Genomic DNA, 22,803 nt, shown 5'->3' with positions numbered 1-22,803 from the left:
CTTCTGTCAATTAACTTAGCAAACCAGTATTCCTGGTTATCCATACTATATCTGTGTTACTTCCCTCCTGGGTTGGTTTTTGGAGTGAATGGACTAATTTTCTCTGAGATAAAACGGAAATGTAGTTTTGTCATAGTTTTGGGATTGTTTCTGGGCAGTGTGGATGAGATGCTTCCTGTTTGTCTCTCTTTCATGGCAGTAGGTTTTACATCCTTGGCATACCCACGTGTGCAGTCCTGGCAGGGTGGATTGACAGGATTGTGTTACCAAAACTATTGTGTCAGCTCTCAACCTTCAGGCATTTTGTCCAAGGCCTCATTAAAGCTACAGGCTGATCTGTGATACTACAAATACTCTTTCTGGAAGTTTGAAGTCTGTAGTCACAATTGGATTCTAACAGAAACAGGATGTTCTACGAGGTGTCTTAATAGTGATGAGGAAATTTGCAGTGTCCCATTTTTCCACTGTCCCTTTCCTTCACAGCTTTTAGGAAGTTTGACAGAGCTGATGCAATGTGAGGAGCCAGACACAAGTCTGGGAGCAAGGATGTAATTACATCTTTGTTTTTTTTCTCCCCAGAAGTGAACCAATAACTTGTCTGCTTTTGAAGCTGCACTGTTAGGAACATAATTTTTGTAAACTTCTTTTCATACACCATCCAACTGAAAAGAATGTTTAATTGGATGGACAGTATGGGTCTTGCAATTGCATCGATATCAGTGTGTTTTCTTTTTTTCTTTCTTTTTTTTTTTTTTGAGTATATTTATGGTAAAGCACTGGGGATGGACACACATAAGACACATGACAGGTTCATATAAAACATCTTGTCAAAAGTCTTCTATAAGGTCACCTAGTCTAACAAAATAATTTTTACCTAAGTATGCTCTAAGTATGCTTTTACCTAAGCATGGGCTTCACTGAAATGGTGGTAGGTTGTCTTAACAGACATGAGAATGTCCGTGTTTTCTTGGTCCCTTGAGTCAAAGCAATTTAGTGTTGTATTTTCTAGCCAGTACAAACCACTGTCGCTCAGAGGAGCTGATGTGCTGTTAGAGAAAGCTGGAGTGCACATCCTGTTTGTTGTGGTTGTCGGTGTTCTCCCAGCATCTCTTGCATCCAGAACATATTTTTGTGCCATGTTTCTTTTCGGTAGATTTATTCCAATACTCTTGAGTCACATGGTGATTATGACTTCACTGATAGCACTAAAATAGTATCTCATTTTATGAGTAGAGTTTTGATATTTTTACAGTCTCTTTTGTTGCTTTTTTTTTTCAAAGTGTTTCAGTGAAGGCTTTAGCATTTAAAGAAACTGTACTTACAGTGTTAGAGGCAGAAGTTCTCTGTTTCCTCTTTCTTCCCCACTCATCACAGTTGATGTTTCATGACAGAGGAATTGTGCTTAAAAATGAGCGAATGGGCATGTTGACAAGAGTTCAGTCCAGTTGCATTCAGGCTGCAATTTTACCCTACCTTAACATTATAACGGAGTGTTCTGAGGTATTAGTGTGACAACTGCAGTATAGAAAGTCACTCTTGGTCATTTCATAACACTCGTGTCTGCTTCTCCAGAACATCATCCTGTTGATTTATTGTCCAAATGCAAGAAATAAGGTTTCTTCATTATAGATCTTTGTTCTTTTAGCATCTCGAGTAAACAGTGGCCTTTTCTGTGATATATGCAGGTCTTTGGCATTCTCTGTTGTGATGCTCCTGATTTGGATGTGTTCATTTATCTCATGGTGAGTGTGGTATATCCAATACAAGGACTACACTTGATAGCATGATTTGACTCAGTAAAGCTTGTAGCATCATCTGGGCTGTAATTCTGTAGGAACAAGAGCAGTTCAAATCCTGTATATAACTTCTCTTCTATTTGGGATTATTAATGTATAGCCATATAAATCTGCTTCTGTGCAGTAATAACATACAAAATACTTGCATTTTATTTATGCAGGATAAGATAGTCTGTCATGATTTCTTCTACAAACTGAACATAAGCACAGAAATAAACAGAGCAGTTAAAATTGACAGCTCAAAAATGAAAGATTCTATACAACTTGGGGTAATATTAGCCGACGTATTTTTAGCACATTATGAAATATTGACTATGGAGGCTGAATTCCTCCTTCACTCTCCTTTAGTTTCTGAAAAAAAAAATCCTCGGAGAAGCTTAGATTTGTAGAAATGTAGAATGGAAAAAAAATGTTCCTCTAGAATTTTCCTGTGCTAGAGAGATGATGGCACTGCATATTTCCACTTGTGTCATTAAAATTAGAAGATAATACATTTCAATACACTTTGTATAAATTAAGTTTCAGTACTTAAGCATCTACTGCTGTTGAGTGGGCTTGGTTAAGATAGTTGATTATATGCTGATTCATTTTATCCCTTGAGTGGCCTTTGTGAGCAATGTTTTGGGAGTGCTGCAGACAGAAGCCAAAACTATGCCTTGATCATGTTTTAGAAATCCATGCTGGAATACAGCTAGAGTTACTGACAGGTTATTTTTCTCTAAAATGTAAGTGTGACTGGAGCACATAGCTAACCAGAAACAAAATTAGCATCCTCTTTGCCAAAAAACGATGTGTTTTGATTAATGTAGCTTTCACTACCTTACAAATTCAAAGGTCTTTTAAAGTGATTGTAGTAATATCTATTACTAAATATTCTGTTACAGGAGTTAATCTATGCACTTTGTTGTATCTCTTGGAATTTTATTAAGTCTGATTCCGTGTAGTTTTAGAATAGTTTAAGAGCAATGTTAACACGGTGTTTTGGTTACAAGAAACAATTAGTGCCATTCACTCATAGTCTGTCACAATCTTTGTTCTTCATTGTTTCAATTCCTGGCTGAGCACTTTTCTCATGCCTGGTATTGGCATGTGCAGCATCCCCTGATGTCTCCACTGGACACAGTCATTGTACCTGTGTGAGCTCTGAGGATGTAACGGAGCCCGTGTCCTGCTGAGGTCGTTTTCTCGTACGTAAGGCAGTTGATCAGACTGAATCTTCAGCAATGTGCACAAATGTATGTAGTCTTTATATTAAGTGTCTGTGTGCATATTTGTTATTAAGTTTTCTGGTGGCACCTTTTGTGAGTTAAGATTTTAGAAATTCTGCCTGAAAATTTGTTTTGTTTTTCATATGAAGTACTCCATTAGTAGGAGTTTTGGATACACGCTTTAAGAAATACTGAAAGCTTGGAAACTTATGTTCTGAGGGGACAATTAAAATAAAAATCTCAGACACACAAGTTATGTCTTTTCTTACAAACTCTCAAGAGTGAGAAGTGTTACTATATTCCTCTAATGTCTGAATTCCTTTTTGCAAGGACAAAATATAGTCTAATTCTGATCTCAGCATTTTCATTTCACTTCCATCAGTTTCATTATGTTGTAGCATGACAAAAGTATTTAAATAGTTTATTTTACTGTACAGTGTTCTTCTACTGTACAATCTTCTTTCAATTTGTATGTCAGCAAAAATTACTTCAAAAGATCTGAGAGATCTGACAATACAAAACCATGAAGGGGACAGAAATGAAGAATGATAAAAAGAGAATGGTTTATAGGGGAATATCAAAAGTTAGGTGCATTAAAGGAGACCTCTTGTCTTGGATGGTCCAGTTTTCACACAGTAATGATTTTCCAAAGCTCTGTCATTGGCATTGCAAAGAATTTCAGGAAAATTATCTCAGCAGCTTTTCAACCCTATTATGTTCAGCTTTCCTTTCTGACAACTCTTTTTTTTTCTATGTTAGTGAGTGGAAAATTTGCCAATTCTTTATTTCCTCAGCAGCTTTTCATGAAACTTCATGAAATTTCAGGCAGAGTTTTGGAGATGGATGCACTCTCTCGAGTTGGGAACAACAGTGAAAAACCATAGTGGTTTGTGTAAGTGTCACTGAAGATGAACAGAATAGGACACAGCTCTTCTTGCTGGCTCCTGCGTGGCCTTGTCCTTAGTGCTCCTGTACCAGCACAATCATCTGCTGGCTGAGGCTCTCAGGAACTTACTGTTAATGACCCCTTCAGTGAAATCAGGAATTGTCCTTTCCTCACTGTGACCAAAGAAAGAGATTTTGTGTACTTAGGTTTCTTTTTAACTCCTTCCATCAACCTCCCGTTCACAGCCTTTTAAGAGGAATTCCCTGCTAACATATGCTCCATAAATTCCTCAGTATGTGGAACAATCTTGTTTGAGATGCTAAATTTTACCCTTTTCGTGAAACAGCTGTTACATCTTTTCTTTAGACAGTAAATCCTTCCAGCCTGGAAATCTTGTCATTTTCTGTGTGTTTAGAGGTCTGGTATTTGTACCTTTGGACAATATTCCCTTGGTGCTGTTTGCTTTAAAGCCATAATATGCAGCTAATCTTCAACTATACAATATTTGCTGGCTCCAGCTGCCCCTAAAGGGTTGTTATCTCTGTGCCTTAGCTCTGTCTTTTTCACCAAAACCAATTTATATCTTCTTGGAGTTCATCTCAGAGTTGGAGCTTCCCATATTAATGAAGATTTTAACTGAGCTAATATTCTAATTTTCATCCAGGAAAATGAAACAAAACAAGTAATAGAATTTAATCAGTTTATTTAAGGGAAACAGAAGCACTCTTTGTCTCTTAAAAGATGCGAAGAGCTGTGTCTGTACAAACCCCTTTGCTTGCTGTGCACAGGTTAGCAATTTGTCAATATGTAACCAAGAATCTGGGCTGAACCCATTATTTGACAAAATAACTTGTCACAGAACATGTCAAATCACTAAGTTAGTAAAATAAGATACTTTTTGTCATTTTAAAAATCACTCATCAAATCCTTTTTCATGTCCTGCTACATCTTTATTCCCTGAGGTCATTGTCAGGTCTAAATTTCAAAGCACAGGGCAGAAAGAGGATTAGTAATAGGAAATCAAATACACTGTTCTTATGGCCAACTCTCTGAAGTAAAGAAATTAATAATTTTGGTTGCTCTTTTTTTCTTCCCTTGTATTCCCTTTGAAAGCTACTTAAACTTGTGGGAAGGATATGAATTGCTTCTAAATTTCCCACTTTTCTAACCCCTAAAAAAACCTTGATAATTCTGTGCTCTGGCTGAGGCAAGAGGGGAATGCATTACTTTTGAATGATTGTTCTCTGCTGAAAAAATGGTAACTAGTACCAAAAATGAAGAAATCCTTTACCAGAAGTCTGCATCATTCTGTGGGTTTTGGCAGGGAAAATAGATGTCCTTAATTTTCAACAAGCCACTAGGTGGCAATTTCAGACAAGTCAAGATTTGCTTAGGAATGCATGTACACATCCATACCAGGCTGGCATTGCTTTTGTGACCCTGTTCATTTTCCTATTTTCTCTATTTATTGAGATGCACGGTCTATTTTAAAAATTAGATCTTCAGACTGTCTTGAAATTGTGTTTCATATAGAAGTGAAAGATATAACTTCTTATTCTTTTAAAATTATAAATAAATGCTTGCTATGGGCAATAATTAAATGCAGCAATTTTCCAAAAGGGAAATCTGAAGAGGTTTCTTTTAATTATTTCTGCTGTGTAATTTCTCATGAGTGATTTGCTTTTGACTTTGGATATGCCAGACAAATTGAGTGAATTCGAGGTTGCAAGTGCCCTCAGGATTCACAGTCTTCTTGTTCTGCATTGGAAGAATGCTCCTCTGTGGGCAGGGTGCAATTTTCCTTGCTGGTTCTGCAGCAGCTTTGGCCTGCAACAATGGAGCAAACAGAGTGTTGATGCTTAAGGAAGTAGCTCACTGACCCTGTGCTTACATTTCTTCTCAGATTGATTAAATGAGCTACGAGAGCACAATTTGTCAATAGGTGCAGTCCCATGCAAAGCAAAAAAAGACAACTGAAAAAGAAGGAGTACAAACAATTCTGAAGAATGAAATAAATGGGAAAAAAATCCAGTACAAGAAAAAAACCCCACCCAATCAGAAATATGGAACTTAAAGCTCAAGGGAGTTGTCATCTACCTATCTATTGTCATTGTAATGAAGTCTGGTCTTACAGACCAAAGTCTTACTTCTGCTCCAAAAGTATTACAATGAGAGTCATCAAAGACATGCCATGGATTTACAAGTTTGCAACTTCACTGTAGTGCTTTGAAAGAACTTCACTCTACACTTCTGCTCCAAAAGTATTACAATGAGAGTCATCAAAGACATGCCATGGATTTACAAGTTTGCAACTTCACTGTAGTGCTTTGAAAGAACTTCACTCTACACTTCTGCTCCAAAAGTATTACAATGAGAGTCTAACTCCTTCTTGGTTTTAGCCTTCCCTCATGACACATCTGTCCTGTATACATTTGTGAATGGATATGCTTATCTTAGTAGTAAGTTTTGTCTCCATTCTTATTTTTTAGTAAGACCTTAGAACAGTGTGGGAATTAGTCAGAACCAAATATCCACAGAAAAGTCTGCAGCCACCTCTGTGCGTTCCCATTTGTTTCAGTAACTGTTAGATTGTTTTGTTCCCCTCCCTGCAGTTTGTAGGTCTTCAGACAGACACATTCCATAGATATTTAGAAATGTGACTCTGAGCAGTTAGTAGATTAATGAGACATTTTCTATTAAAAAAAAAAAGAATACGTATATAGCTATTGATGGCTTTGCATACACAGATGGGCATCTATTCTGAGAGTCACTGGGGCTGGCTGAGGTTAATTGCTCAAAGAAATAGCAATTTATGCTACTGAAAATATATATCAGGAGGAGGAAGAGAGGTATGGGTTAGATGAATCCATGTAAAAAACTGTAAGGAGAATTATAATATAGGAAATATGATCCACAAACCTACTTGACACAGAGTAAAAAATAATTAAAATGCACCACCAGCTTCTGTGATTAGGTGAAGTCTGACTGTACTGACTTCAAAGGTAATGTATCCAATATATATCTGTATACTGTAGTGCTTTGAAAGAACCAGAGTAACATACTGGTTTTTAACCTAGGAAGGAATAAAAAAATCAGTGGGAAATGTAGATGTAGAATTTTGGATACCAAAAATGGAAAGCTCAAAAGAGGGTGTAACTGAACTGAGATGAAACTCATCAAACTGGGAAACTGTATATTTGTTTGACTTTTATTAGGTTTTGTTTTCCTTGATAATTCTACTCTCCTTGAGTACGGTGAATTATGTTATGGATTAGAGCATTGTCTTTGCAAGGCTTGAAGCTGTGTTTGTGAGGCTTTAGCAGAGACATAAAGAGTCCATCAGTTCTGAGTCTCCTTGCCAAAGTGAAGTCTGTCATTGCTTCTGAATGACTCTGTGTACACAAGCAACAGCATAGGCAAGAATCTACATTTCTTCACCTGAAACAACAGATAAAAGTAGAACAGCTTTTAATAAAAGCATTTTCAAACCCAAGAAAACAGGTTTCTAGTTGTGTGCTAAAACACTAGTTGGGATATACCAGGATTGTCAGTGAGGATGGATTATAGTGGCAAAAAATGTGATTATGGAGGTAGGAGGAAAGAAATCAGCAGTCTGTTTTTCAACATGTACAGTTTTAATCTAGTGTTCCTAGTGAGATTTAATTTTTTCTGCCATGCCTGCTTTTTTTCCAGCATGGTGTCTTCCGAAGGGTTTAACTAAAAAACAGTGATCCAACAACCATCTAGATGCTAGGAAAATGTGTTAAGTAACTGAAATTGTAAAAGAGGTGATGAATTGATGGAGTGCCAGGTCCCTGTGTGGCAGTTCCATTGCCAAAGAAAGGTGTCAGCATTGGACACCGAGGAAGAAGACAGCCAGTCTGGGTTCATCATACTCAAAGTGACTTTAGTGCAGATCAGATTCAGTGCTTTTTTTTCTTTTAAGTTTGGTAAATATATTACCAAATTTAATCTTTAATCATTTAATACTTGTGGAGGAGAAAGAAAAGGACTTTACTGACAACAAAACGGTGAAAAAGTAAAGGGTACAGATGTAGGGTGAGGTTTTTTCAGCTTTCTACCTGTCATGATCTGAGATTCAACCAGTGTACTTTATATATAGAAAAATATATATCTCCTTAACATTTGCTTGGAAATGAAACCAAGTTGTCCTATGACTTTCCACTGCCTCATACCATTGAAGACTTCAATTCTATCTCATTCAGAAATCATGTGAAGTAGAGAGAAGACAATAGGTTGTCACTGGGATACATGACTTAATCAATTACAGTGATGCTATAAAAACAGAATCATAGAATCACAAGATTCTTGAATTTTGTCGGGTCTGCTGGAGATTGTGTAGTGCAATCCCCCCTGCTCAAAGCAGTGCCCACTAGAGCAGGTTTCTCAGGACCATGTCTAATTGGGTTTTGAATATCTCCAAGGATGGAGGCTTCACAGCTTCTCTGGGGCAACCTCTTCCAGTGTTTGACCACTGGCACAGTGAAAAGGTTTTTTTTATGTCTAAATGGAATTTTCTGTAATTGTTTCTGATCGGTGCTTTTTGTCCTGTCATTGGGCAACAGTGGCAAAGAATCTGGCTCCATATTCATTACACCCTTCTGCCAGGCATTCTGAGTAGTCTCTTGACCTGCTGGTGATGCACTTCCTGATGCAGCCCAGGATGCTGTTGGCCTTCCTGTGTACAAAGGCTCATTGCTGATTCATGTTCAAGTTGTTCTTCATCAGGATCCACAGGTCCTTTTCTGCCAAACTGCTTTCTAGACTGTGAACTCTGTGGGATCCTGATTAACCCATTTCTACAGCCTCTTGAGGTCCCTCTGAATCACTCACCTGATGTATCAAGCACTCCTCAGGGTTTTGGATTGCCTGCCATCTTGCTGAGGTTGCACTCAGTCCTGTCATCCAGGTCACTGATGGAGGTGTTGGGCAGTATTTGCCTCTGGGGTGCCCCAGTAGTGACTGGCCCCCAGCTGCTCTTTGTGCCACTCACCAAAGGCCTTTGAACCCAGCAGTTCAGCCAGGTTTCAATCCACCTCACTGTCCACTTATCTAACTTGCACTTCATCAGCTTCTCTGAGGCTTTTATGAGCGATTGTTTTGAAAGCCTTGCTGGAGTCAAGGTAAACAACATCTGCTGCTCTCCCCGCGTCCACAGAGCTGGTCACTGCATTGCAGGAGGCTGTCGTTGGTTAAGCACGATTTCCCCTTTCTAAATTTGTGCTGACTACCCCAGGTCATCTACTTGACTTTAATATGTTTGCAGATGTTTTCTAGGATTATTTGCTCCATCATCTTCCTGGGAACTGAGGAGAGGCTGATTGGCCTGTAGTGTTCTGCATCTTCCTTCTTGCCCTTGTGGAAGAAAGGAGTGACAGTTGCTTTCTTCCAGCATTCAGAAATCTCCCCTGATCATCACAGCCTTTCAAATATACTTGAAACTGGGACCTTGACTTCATCTCTCCTTCTGTTGACTGGGGCCTCTTTAACTTAATTCTCGATTATGGTGTTGGTTTTTACATGTTTTTAATATTTTTTTTTGATAATGCTAGAGTCTTCTTGTTAATCATCTACTAGAATAGCTTAATGGTTTTTTTTCCCCCTCACTCAGAGACAATGAACAGAAGTATTAATAGTTAACTTTCATAACCAGATTTTCTATCACAGTGTTTCAAGTATATTCCTATTTGTCTGTTGGAGCATGATTTTTCAGAGAGAGCACTTTTGTTTCTCTGTAACTTCTAGCAAGATGTGAATGTCCTTTTCTAACAAATAGGGGATAACTGTCAGATCTCAAATTGGATCTGTGAAGGTTTTTCTATAAATACTTGAAATAAATACTTAAAAGCAAAAATACAGGCTGTATTATTATGTAGTCCAAGGTGCTAATGTATCAAAGCCACATTAGTTTTCCACGTCTGATACAATAAAACAGTCACCTGACTCAAGCAAAGCAAAGCTTCCTATTTGGAAGGCTCTTGGGAAATTGTCTCCATATTTCTTTGTTCTTTTAAATATCTAGAGTAAATTTATCTCATCAGATTTGATGATCTAAGTCTTAGAATACGTCACCTCCAAAGGGATCTTAGGACAACTTGTAAGTATTGAGCTGCCCACTGGAGATTCCTGTCCTTGTCTGCTGGCTGTAGAGGGATTCTAGACAGATAGTTTAGACCAACCACTTGCCTAAAGACATCCAAAATTAGATGAGAGGAATGTGATAAGCTATTCCAGTAGCTTAAAGTTGAGCGTTAAAACTTTCATGTTTCTTGAGCTACCTCTTTTCTGCAGATTTATTCAAATTATGAGTTGTTAACTAATTTACAAGTGAAAGGACATCTTGCACTTGCGATTACTAGTGTTTTTCAGAATTATTAGTAACACTTTTAAAATTGCATTGGAAGCAGACTTTGGGCATATGCTCTCAATGAAAATAAGGTAGCAAATATAGCGATTTATTTTTGTGTTGTAGATAGATTTTGAAATACCTTTTTTTTTCCACTTTGTTTACGATTTTGAAGCGAATGAGATAAGGAACAATAATCAGTGAGAGTAATTGTAAATGACTCTAAGCTGTGCTGGAAGTTATCTGACAAAGTGGATGTCACAATACCAACGTAGACCCCAATGAAAAGTTCATGCAGTTATCTCTACTGTCAGAATTGTTCTATAAGTCAGAATTAAAATGTTGTGGTTTTGTTTTTTTTTTATATATGTGTAAAGTTAGGCTCCCATATCCATGTCCAGATACGTAATAAAGGACTTAATTTTCTGAACTTCTGAGGATCTACCGTGGCCATTAAAATTGCATATTATTCATATGAACAAGCACTGATTCTCCCCAGCTTATCAATGGAAATCGATCGTTGCCAATAGGAATGTTAGTTTTGTGCATTTCGTATGGATGGACTGAGAGCAGTGTTCCTAGTTTTTTTCCATGCTGTGAAAATATTCTGAATATTATGTAGTAGTTTCCTATGTCTCTCTCTGTATGTGGCTGTGGCAGGTGTTCAGCTTTAATACATTTAATTATACATCTTTAAGGATGATACTAAGACTAGAAACGATACTGTTCTGATTTGGGAATTCTGTTCTTTTACTTCTGCTTTAAATTTCAATAGCTTTTACTGTCTGATTACATCCCTCTTAAGTTTAAAATAACAGTTTTGGGTTCAAAGTTGCATAGAAAATGATCATTCTGATTTGGGAATTATATACCACTATTCCCACTCTCTGAATTCCCAGTATGACATACAATTAGTATGTTCATCTAATTCCTGAACCACTTGCAAATTAATTGCATGGAATCACAAAATCAGCTTGATATACATTAACTCTTGTTTCTAACCTTTCTAGATGAAGAGGCATAATGACACAAAATAACAGAAGGGAGCTGTGCTGTGTCTCTTTCCTGCTTTACTGGGAGTGTGTGAACCCCGATCTTGAAAGAAAAATTTTCTGCTATCCCTACTCCTCCATATTGGTTGATAAACACAGCTCTCACTTTTAATCTGGACTGATGTGCTGTAGTCAAGAAAGAGTTCCTTATTTATTTTATCATGCATTTCAAAAAAAAAGGGGGAATAGATATTGGAAAAATTTCTAGAGGCTGAAGAATACTCTGTTCCCTTAGCCTTGAGGCAGGATTCACATGTGTTCCTTTCTTGAAAGTAATGCACTGTATCCAAAAAAACACAGGTTAAAATAAGAAGAAAATGATTTTTATTGGATTAATAATTATCTTCCATGGTGCATCCAGAGATTAGGATTTGGAAAGGCTGCCGGTGGGAAATTGTTCTTAGGAGCTTCCAATTGTCAAGGAAGAGTGAGTATTCAAAAATGGCTGTAGATGCAGAATGTGAAGATTCCTTTGAAAGGCAAAGTGGTTAATCTTATTTATTGTATGGGAAAAACTTGTTGGCATTAGTATCACTAATGTTCTTATAATGGTTTTAAACTGTTCAAAACCACGTTTTCATAAACTTTCACTTACTAAGCATTTTTATTTTTCTTATTTGTAGAACATTCAAGGTATCTCTAAACATCCAGTTAGAATTACAAAGAAACAGTACATAAAAGGTAAAATGTGGGGGTTTTTAATGAGTTATATTATATTTCAAAGCAGGCAAATAGCTCCAGCATTAATGAACAGAATAGATGATTGATGCTTAGTTACACATTATCATTTAAACTGATTACTTCTGCTGGTTGTTTCTGAAAACAAATTTGCTCTTTCAACATTGATCTAAATAGTTACAAACTTTTAGATTTTTTTTTATTTCCTTCGGCTACCTCACTGTTTCTTTTTCCAGATGAATTATGCATCCTAAATCCCTTAAATATCCTAGGGATGATTTTGAGTGCATTCAGCTCATGAGGCTTTGCTTGAGGAGAGGTTAAACCTAAGCCATTTAGTACAACTAAACACCAGTAGTTAGTCAGGTGTGTTAACAGAAGCAAATTTAAGGCAGACGATTCAGAGAGAATCAAAGTAAAGTCTAGAAAAGCACGAGCCAAAGTGATAGAGAGAGAAACCCACAATAGCAGATTCAAGTATAAGAGAGGTATTTTGGAACATAAACTCTCCTTGAATGCCTGCAGCCACAGCTGGGCAATGCTGCTCATTGTGGTGCTTAGTTCTCAGCTAAGGGCAGGCTTTGCCTTTTCACAGCTATTCAGTTCCTGCTTTGGAAATAACACAGATCATAAAACAGGAGGCTAGGGAAGAGAATGTAAAATTTTGACATTAACTTTATTTTATCCACATGGTTCATTTTTATAAGGATTTTTTAAAAGTTATTATAAAAACTGTATGAGCAGGGGCTGTATAAACCTGAGGTGCCAGAAATAACTGTGGCACATGAAACTTCCTGGAAATTTTGTTAATGAACCTATATAAGATGTATTTCTCAAAGATGTAGTTTCCAAGTTTTTCCTGTATCAAGACACACTTATTTTTTCCACTTTTATGTTGACTAGATTGATTCTGTGACATTTCAAACTACCATCCTTCTCTACACCAAATCAAGTGGTATTCCCAGGATGCCCTCAGCTTCTGGTTCCTTTTCAATGTACATTATGGCTTCATGATATTATTGGGGATTTCTGTCATTGCAATCTGGATGCCTGTGAAAGCTGTATGTTCTCAATATCATATTCCCCTACCACCTGTAACTCAGAATTTGATTATTAACACGTTGCTACAGCATGTTCAAAGATAAGAAAATACATTTTTTAGTTCATTTTTATAGACCCTTCTTTATGAATGCCTCCTTTATTAAGTAATCCATGAATAATGTTAGTTATTGCAGATATTTGTTACCTCGTGTTTCGGGAAGGGTTTGGATTTGATGAAGTGAGCAGTACTGCGAGGATGAGTATGGTGGAGTTGTGCATGACTGATACACAGAAATAAGTGTGATGCTGGCAGTTTTTACTCTGCAAGGTTGCTTGCACTGCCATTTCTGTGGTGTTAGTTGTGTGCTTGGTAAGTCATTTGCAACCTTCTATGGTATTTTTGGACTGGTGTTTGGTACTTAAATGCCTATCTCTTCTCTAGGAAAAGAAGAGGACATAGTAACTATTTCCCCAAGAACATTGTTTGTTTCAAAAAAAGGATGTACCTTTTTAGCAGCAGGTGAGATAGTCATTGTTCTCATGCACATTAATATTCGCAGTTCTGTCGTCTCTTTTTCCCCCTCTCCTTTGGGTGACATATTTTACAAGGTTGTCAAATCCCTTAGTATCAATTAATATTGTTATATGATGTGTACTCCTTACTATGCTTCAGAACTGGATGATATTTAAGCCTTGTCAGTAGAAACAAAGAGCTAATAAGATTAATTGGCACATGAAGATAATGAAGGAATCAGGCACCTTGTGATCCATAGCTGGAATGTAACTTCTTCAGGATGAGCTTCTTACAGGCATTTGTCTTTTTTGAGCATGAGGAAATGACTGAACACTCCAGGCTTACATTTTAATTTGTGATAGTTTGGTTAAAATGCAGGTATGATTTTATTTTAGAGCAGTAGATTCATTTTAACACTCTGTTTTCTAGATTTTTCTCATATTGAGTTAAGGATCCTTGCTGACTTGTCATCTGAACCAGAACTTCTGAAACTGTTCCAAGAACCTGAAATCAGTGATATATTTTCCACATTGGCTTCTCAGTGGTAAGAATAAATGTTGCATATTTTAATGGTAATTACACAAAATAATAAGTATAACCTAAACTATTGTATTACTGTGTAATAACAAAAGACTGTATTTTGCTACAGTATCTATTTTATTATCTATGGATGACTTGGAAAAAGTGATACTCCAGTAATTTAAAAAAAAAAAAATTCTTATCTCCATGTCCAGATTATTCTTTACTGATTTCTTCAGCATTCAGATCGAAAGACTAACTATCAAAAAAAAAGATGAACTATTAGTTACTTAGCTGTTGAAGGTGTTTCTTATTGTTGTTCATATGATGATGATGCCTAAAAATCTCACTTGAGGCTAGGACTCCCCTTGTGCTCAAAAGCTCCTGAGCATTCGATAAGTGACAGGATAGATGTCAAGAAGCTTGCAGTTTGAACAGGTCAGAAAAAGATTGAATAAAATGCTGTAACATAAAGCTGTCTGAACAGAGTGAAGTCATGTAAATGTTATTCAATGTTCTTATTTTCTCTTTGTTTCCCTCTCTTATCTTTTTATCTCCATTTTTTGTGGGAAGATTGTTAGCTGAAAATGAAAGCAAAAATAGATATGATTGATTCAGCTCAGTTCTTATCCTACAGTTTCTAAACAGCAGACATAGCCTTCCCAACCACAGTATTTCCTACCCACTTAAGTAGTTCAAAGAATCTTAGAATCCTAGAATGGCTTGTGTTAGAAGGGACATTGAAGACCATCTAGTTTCAAAGCCCTACCATGGGCAGGGACACCTTCCAGTGGATCAGGTTGCTCAAAACCCCATCCAACCTGGCCCTGAACACTTCCAGGGATGGGACATATTTTCTAATACGTTCCGAAGTCATGCAAAGATACAAAATGGAGCTCAAGTTATAATTATCCTGCTACCAACAACTGAATCAGTGCTTGAGACACGTGCATTCTGGGAGAACACGACTCAAGACCACAAACGTTCCAACAAATATATCTATGGAAAGATCACCTTTATTTTGGAGTTGCTTATAGAAGCTTCTATTGATCCTGTAATAAATTCTTAGCTCTAGATGATATCACTGGAACCTCGTGTTGGGGTTAAATCCTTATTTTAGTTTGGTGGTTTATTGGAAATGTATGCATGAAGATGAGTCAAATTTTGTCTCAACTCTGGGCACGGCTCCAGAAATACCATTCTATTCAGCAATCTCACAGCTCTTGGCAGCCGTCAACCTCTTACAGTTGCTACATGGTAACTTTAAATTTAATGAAATATTACAGGCAAATATTTTTATCAGACAGAATTGTCATGGTGTGTCTACAAAATCATTACATAATGATTCTGCTGACTCTTCTCTTAAGCTTCAGGAAAGCTAATACTTGGAAGAAACTCTTTTGTCGGATCTATTATATGACTGTTATTAATCACAGAAACACGAAGGATGTGTTTAATCTCACCTAAATCTGGACATTTGTCATGTACTTGGAGAGATTCATTTGACCTATTGTTGATGTCCCCTGTGTAGTAAGATCGATTGCACCTTAAAAGTGACTTCTCACCATTGAGAACAAAGTAGATCTGGGGTGGCCAGCTCAAATGTAGGCGTCTGTGTTTGTTCTGACAAATTGGATTCCTCCTATTGGATCAGCTCCTAGTGAATTCACCTTGGAGTTTTGAGTTTTGTCCTTAATTTCTTGAGCGCCAAAGAGAAGACATAAAATTACAGACTTCACAGATGCTTTCCTGTTCCAGATATTTATTCATCTCTCATAGTCTGCTATTGATAAATAAAATCTTCATGGCCAACAGTTGACTTCATTGTAGTTGATTCCACTCTGTTGGTATTAGAAAAAGTTGTGAGAAAAGCAAAATAAACAACAGACCTTTTATCTCCTCTTGGTTTCCTGGTTTTCTCTGGGTCTTAATCCTTTAAAATCTGAGCAAGTGATGTAGTAAGGGACATAGCAAATGTTTTGTTCTGTTTGAAGGAACTGGATGTTCTTGTTATTTCTAAATATTTTCTGACATATTTTGGACAATTAGAAAACTTTGACCAAAAAAGGTTTTTCCTCTAAGAGATCTATAAAGAATGGATTAGTTTGTGAAGCTCCCTCTCAGAAGAAAAAACTGAGATAGTGTTAGGGTCTGATAGCATTTCAGCTTCTGAATGCATGTCAGTTGGTATCTTTTAGCAGATTTTCTATACCTACAAATCCTTAGACTGATGAATGGTTAATCATAAAATAGAAAATAATATATTGTTGGACAGAAATCTGAGCCACACTACAGAATCCAACCAAGTTTTATACCAGTTTATTCACTTTTTCTTCTAAGCTTCATGGCTTCTCCACTAAAATGTAACTCCATTCCTTAGCTACCCTTCAGGTTAAAGCCTTCTATCTGAAATCCAACCTTTTGAAAAACCTTTACAGGCTTTTTATAGCATTTGGCAACGAATACACATGGTGGGCAGTTTCTGCAAAGAGGTGAGCTCTGTGAGTTTCTGGTGGAATAAAGATCTCTTATGTATAAAAGCTTTCCTTTCATAATTTGGTTAGGCATGCTGTACTGTGATTCAGCCTATCCCTGGGACCTTAGAGGTGCATCCCTCTTGGAAACCTGTTGGATCCACGTTTCTATTAAACATCATTCACATGGAATCTTTACACTGGTCAACAGTGCAGGGTAGAGGTGCATAAGGATGTGTCAGCCCAGATATGTCTATAAAGTGTATGCCTATACTTTATAGGAAAAGGCTGAGTGGAGGTACTAACTTTCATGCTAAAATTCAGTGTCATGTGCAACACCACACCCAACCTATTACCCCAGCTGAGATGGAACTTCTCCACAAGGCTGTGCTGGGATCTTGTGCTCCTGTGGAGAGCTCACAGGGGCAGCTCATTTCAGGAGTGACGCAGCCTCCACCACTCTGGGCTTCCCTGCACTGTGCTTGTCTGTTTGCTGTAGACACCTTTTTAAGTATTGTGTGTTCTCTTTGGCAGAACTGTCTTGAAATTGCTGTTCAGATAAAACCCTCAGAAGCTGCAGTTGACTACCACAGGAGCACAGAGTGGTTTGGGTTGGACGGGGCCTTTAAAGATCATCTACTGCACCCCCCAGCCATGGACAGGGACATCTTGCACTTGACCAGGTGCTCATCTCTGCCTTGTACAGCCAATATATTTTCTGGTCATCTAACATAGTTACCCCAGCTAAAACTACGATATAAATAGATTTTAATGTTCTCTCTTATATGCTTAGTACTGTTCCTGCTGTTCTCCTGTCTCTGTGATGATGATCATGAGGTATTACCACAATTATCTTACAGTGATTATTGTGTTATGGCTTATAAATAAAAATCCTTAAAAGACAGGTCAGCATCTGCTATTACAAGAAGGTGAAGAATCCTTTATGTTAATTACATACTTGCTACTGAACACATGACAGAGTTTCAAGGCTTGCCTAAACTTTTGAAAATTCATAATATAATGGATTCCAGCTACCTGCAAGATCACTTTGTGTTATATTGTCTTGATGCCCTGTGAGAGTTATAGCCCTTTTAAATCCAAATCATCATCCCAGTGCTAACGGTGACGAGAGCTGTCCCGGCAGCTATCTGACCAGCCAAGAGACCTAACTGCCACTAGACATCCAAATGACAACAGATCTCAGCATGAAATTGCTCTCACTTCTTTAATGTAGCTTTTACACAGTAAATGAAAAATAATTGTATTTAAAATGCTGTTGATGGGCATATTTTAAAATCACTTTCAAAGACAGATGCTGAAAACGAAGTTTGCAGTCTTTTAGGTAGTCTGCGATTTATTTCTTAATTAGAGGTTCAATGATTACCAATCCCTTCCAAACTGTTCCTTTGTCACCCTTCTCAGTAGGTTGTTGTTCCTCTATCACAGTATATGCTCATATTGACCATATTGGGTCAAAATCCAGGAGAAGTATCTTGATTTAGGTAAGCACTTAAGCACACCGTAAATACGTGATTTCATCCTATTTGACTTATACCTACTTTCCTTCCTGAGTGCTTTTTTGAACTGGGCTAGTACTGCTTCAGAGTTCCTGTGACTCAAGCATTAAGCTATACTTATAATATTTGGGCAAGGCCTTTCTTCTGTTTCTTTAGAATCTGTCTCAGAGAACTGGAGATCCCCAATAGTGACAAGTTCAACTGCATTCAGCAGAGCACAGGGTCCTGAGGGCAACCTGGCCTTACTAATGCATCTATATTTTATGGCCCTGAACTGACTTAGTCTTTTTAATCTTGGAGATGTTGTCACTGTGTTCCAGTGTTTGCTACAGACATCTCTGATATCTGCAAATTATATTTATGTCCTATATTTTAGGTTATTGAACCTGAAATAGAACAAAAAACCCAATGTTGGATTGCCATGCTCTGTATTCAGTGACAAAATGTGCATCTGAAGGGGCAAAAAAGAAGGAGAAGTTAATGAAACATTCGAATCAAAGAAGTTTGCATTTGAGCTCCTCTTAGAAAGCTGGAACAGAATGACAAGGACACCAGTGGTCCAGACTCTATACCTGCTAGATAGGTAGTGTTCTTCGAAAAAAAATTGAGCAGGACTCACTCTTTTCAAGTGGCTGTGGCCCAGCTTTTGTTTTATAAGAACTGAGTGCTTGGAAACCTCGGTTCAGCCTGTTAAATCTTAGAGTATTCAACTCTCTCCTTGCAGGAAAACACCAAGCAAGGCCAGACTTTGTATGTTGAAGCTGAGAGTCTGTTCAGCAAATACTGTAAAGTTGAAATAGTTGGATTTTTTTGTTTGAGAAAAGATAAAATTTAGACATGATAAACACATGATAAAAATCTTCAAATATATAGGAGGTTATTGCAGACAGTTGGGTAGAGAGTTGGCTCACAGTGTTGTAAGGGATGTTTCAGTTAAGTCTTTTGAATACTAAAGATGATAAATATGGAGATGCATTATCTATAAAGGCTGTGGAATTTCCATCACTGGAAGGACTGAGACAATTAGGCAGATATTTCCAAGGATAGCTGAGGCAATTTCTCAGTCTCTCTCACAACTGTCGTTTATGAAACTGTGATTTTATTGCAGATTGCTTGGAACATTCAGTTGAAAAAGGGATTTCTTTATTTCAGTCCCATTGGAGAGATTATTAGTTTTTATTTAGTGATTGTTTAATTCTGTTTGTTAGTAGTAGCTACAAGGACAAAAATCAAATATTTATGACTCTCACCTGAGTACTCTAAATAGAATAGAGAGTACTTTCATGTTTGTTTTTCTTCTGAACTCAGGGGGGGTTTTGCTGTTTTAGGGTGGCTTGGGATTGATTGTTTTTGTGTTGGGGTTTTTTGTTTGGTTTGGTTTGGTTTGTTTTTTTTTCACAGTAGTCCTTTTTCTGTGTGATCTTGGAGGATGCCAACCTACCTTATGGTCCTGCAACTAGTGTGCTTTAATTCCATGTGACTGGGAGGCAGAGTTGTGGATGTGAATCCCATCAGGTAAAGAGACAAGTGAGTTGCTGTCCCTCAGAGGCCAGGCAACAATTCCAGAGTGGCACCTTCTTCACCTTACACTAAGAAAAAGTCAACAAATTCAAACCTGATAGCCAGAAGCTCTCAATGTGATCACATTTCCGAAACTGAGTCCTACAGGAATCTCTGAGGAGGTCAGGTGGGCTCAGAGTGAGTCTGTGATGAGCATGTGCACAATGTAGAATTTTGGGAGCCTAATGAACTCTCAGGAGGGAAATGTTCCTGAGGTACCCAGAGGATTCAAGGACATCCAGAATTATGGGGCCTCTTAACGGAGTGAAAGGGGTTGGTTTGCTGGTTTGGATATAAGCATCCACATTAACGTCTTGAAATTTGTCTGGATGTCACAGTTCCTTATGGAAGTGCCAGTATAAGTTTGTAAGAGATGGACTTCCACTGAGACTGTCATAGAGAACTGGCCAAAAAATAAACATAGGATTACTGCTCTAAGGAAGCATCGTCCCAGTAGCCAAGTCAAACTAAGTTGATAGATGGAGCTTCAAGTGTCTGCTTTATGTTTTAGTCTGTAGAAAATTATTCCTGGGTTATGCTTTTACCTAGTGAGTGATTCCTAAGGCACCCATTGGCAAGTACCAACAAGATATATTTGCCATCTCTAATCTTAGTTTCTGTTTAGATGTGTTTGTCATAAATGTCCTACCATATTTAGGAAACCATTTTGCCCTTTCTAAACTCTAACTATGAATTAAGCTGTAAAACATGTAGACTCTATATCCTCATAAACCACGAGGTTCAAAGACCCTGTAAGCAGACTCTTTACAAATGGATTGAAGGGAAAGTCCAGAACTTCTATATCCAGCAATTTAATTATGAGAATACCTGGGTGGCTTATAGTCTTTAGGAACAATATTAGCATATGAAACAAAAAATGTTCTCTTGAACACATTAGTTCTCTGAGATTTAATAATATTTCTAGATTGTTTGTGTTGATTTAATGTTATCTTTTCATGGTAAATATGCCTTTTCTTTAGATGATATTTGCTATTTCAGAAGGGGAGGAATTAAGAAAGATATTTAGTAAATTGCTTACAGTATGATCTACTTGCAAGCATAAATCTACTACTACTATGAACTGTGTATTTTCATTTCTGTGAGAGCAGAGAGATAATTGTCCCTCTGCACAAACTTTTCCACATAGTGATAAATTACCTGGGTATCTTCTGTCATATATTCTAGTTAGGTTGTCTGTTGGGCCAGTATAAGTTCATTGTAATAATATCCAAGTTGGCCTGTGCCTCAGAAAAATGCCTTTGTAGATAAAACTGTTGGACAGTTGTGGGTTAGTGTTTTAACTTCTGTATTCTTTTTCAGTTTGGAACTCATAGAATATGAATCAGAGAACACACAAAAAGTTAGCCCACGTGCAATGAGGTTTCCTTATATTCTGCAGAGAATATGAAAAGAATATAAAGAATAATAGAGAAATTTAAATAATCTCTACTAAAAATACTTATATAGTACTATGTAGTAGAGGAATGTCTCTGATACTGTTCAATATGCAGATGTATTTGTGTATTAAAAAGTAATTACCTGAATAATCTGATAACTGCTGCCATTCTAGTATGAAAACAGGCATTCTCTTTAAAGTATCAGTTTCAACCTCTGAACTGTAATTTAACCTGTGCACATTAACTGCTGTTGGTGAATTAAAGTAACAAGGTAATCAGTGGATACTCTTTAAGGGTGATATTTGCTCCGATTATACCAATGAAAGGACGATTTGTGACAGTTGTGTACAATGCTTGCACTCATGGCAGCGTTTGAAAGAAGGCTGAAGAATTTGATAGTGGCCTAGTTGCTCATTTCACATTGAGATCTGAGTTTTTGTAAAATCCAAACCACAAAATACTCCCTCCCCTCTCATCTGTCATCTGTTTCCTCATATTCATGCTGTTAGAGCTTTCTTTTGTGTGATGATGGAGAACAGCATGAATACACATGCGTCTTCCAGGTATTGAATTTACCTGTCTCATTATTTCTTTTTAGCAATTGCAGTTTATATCTAAAATAGGGAAATGTGTAACTATGATGGAATTCCAAGGGATTTATAAACTCTTTACCACTAATCAGTTTGAAAAACGATTTCTTTCCATTTTTATACTGTGGGATTGGTTGGCTGATGCTTTAAGACATGGAAGGGTCTTTAGCTTACATTACCCTTGCCAGAATCAGGGGAACTCAAAGACTTCATTTCCAGTAATGTTGGTAACTGCAGACTGGTTATAAAATGTTCTGAATGTGAAAGTCCATTTCCTCAGCTGGTGTTTATGTGGGATCATGGTAAAATCTGTTGTGAACTGTTTTTTTAAGAGACTGACATGCTAATATTGGAAATTAGTTGAGAAAAAGCACAGAACTACTAGGAATTAGCATATTGGAAGGAGAATGGGGGGGGAGTTCTTTGGGGCAGGTTTTTTTTTTGTTGTTGTTGGTTTTGGGCTGTCTTTTTTTTTTAAGTTCAACAAGGTTTGAATAAAAAGATGACAGTACAGAAAGGGTTGTTTTGTTCTTTGCAGACTGTCTTCCTCCAGGAAGTGTGAAATTTTATTTCTTTACCACCTGACAAGCAGGGGACTCAAGGAACTGATTATATCTGATAATGGCAAGGTGAGACAAACTGTTGCACGCTGTGGGTCCAGTATGAACTATGTCAAAATAGGGACCCTTGTTTTTCCAGCCACTTAGCAATTCAGGATACTTCCTGACAATAGCTCTATCTGTTGATACCCTGCTGAGTTCTGAAGAACACAGGAAATAAGCAGGGATATTTTGGATATTCCTGAAATTAATCAAAATAATTCCTCATGGACTGAGTTATACAAAAAGGTACTCTGTCTGTTTGAAAAAGATAAGGTCAAGTATAAGTTTGCACAAATGTTTGGTGGTAGGCTGACTAAATATATATACACCTGCCCATACCCGTTTTATACAACTTTGTTTCAAATACATTCTTTTACTCAAATAGATTAAAGGTTCATCCTTGGCAAAATAGTCTTTTAGGTTGCTTCCCATAAATGTATGGTATAGCAGGCTTGGAATTCAGTTAAGCTGCCTATTTAGATAGCAGGATCAAAGGCCAGTTAATCACGGTCGAGATAAACAGACCTTTGAGAAGCAAAAAACACATCTGTAGCTAAATGCATTTTAAACAGATATGAATATTTGTCCTGCTATATTAATTT

The 22,803-nt window shown here is 37.3% G+C and overlaps 1 protein-coding gene across 3 annotated transcripts in view; it reads left to right on the top strand.

The window, feature by feature from the left end:
* The window catches only part of POLN (DNA polymerase nu), a 93,996-nt gene that overhangs the window by 26,214 nt on the left and 44,979 nt on the right, over positions 1-22,803 (top strand). For all 3 annotated transcript variants that reach the window (XM_017820823.1, XM_017820824.1, XM_017820825.1), the window contains 3 exons: positions 11,933-11,990; positions 13,471-13,548; positions 13,972-14,086. In XM_017820823.1, the coding sequence (XP_017676312.1) occupies positions 11,933-11,990; positions 13,471-13,548; positions 13,972-14,086 (251 nt within the window). The remainder of the gene's footprint in view (positions 1-11,932; positions 11,991-13,470; positions 13,549-13,971; positions 14,087-22,803) is intronic.

This window comes from Lepidothrix coronata, unplaced genomic scaffold (genome assembly GCF_001604755.1).
Source record: "Lepidothrix coronata isolate B3197 unplaced genomic scaffold, Lepidothrix_coronata-1.0 Scaffold85, whole genome shotgun sequence".
Classification (NCBI taxonomy): domain Eukaryota; kingdom Metazoa; phylum Chordata; class Aves; order Passeriformes; family Pipridae; genus Lepidothrix; species Lepidothrix coronata.
Note: the sequence above shows the minus strand (reverse complement) of the source record. Positions and strands in the feature narration are given on the sequence as shown.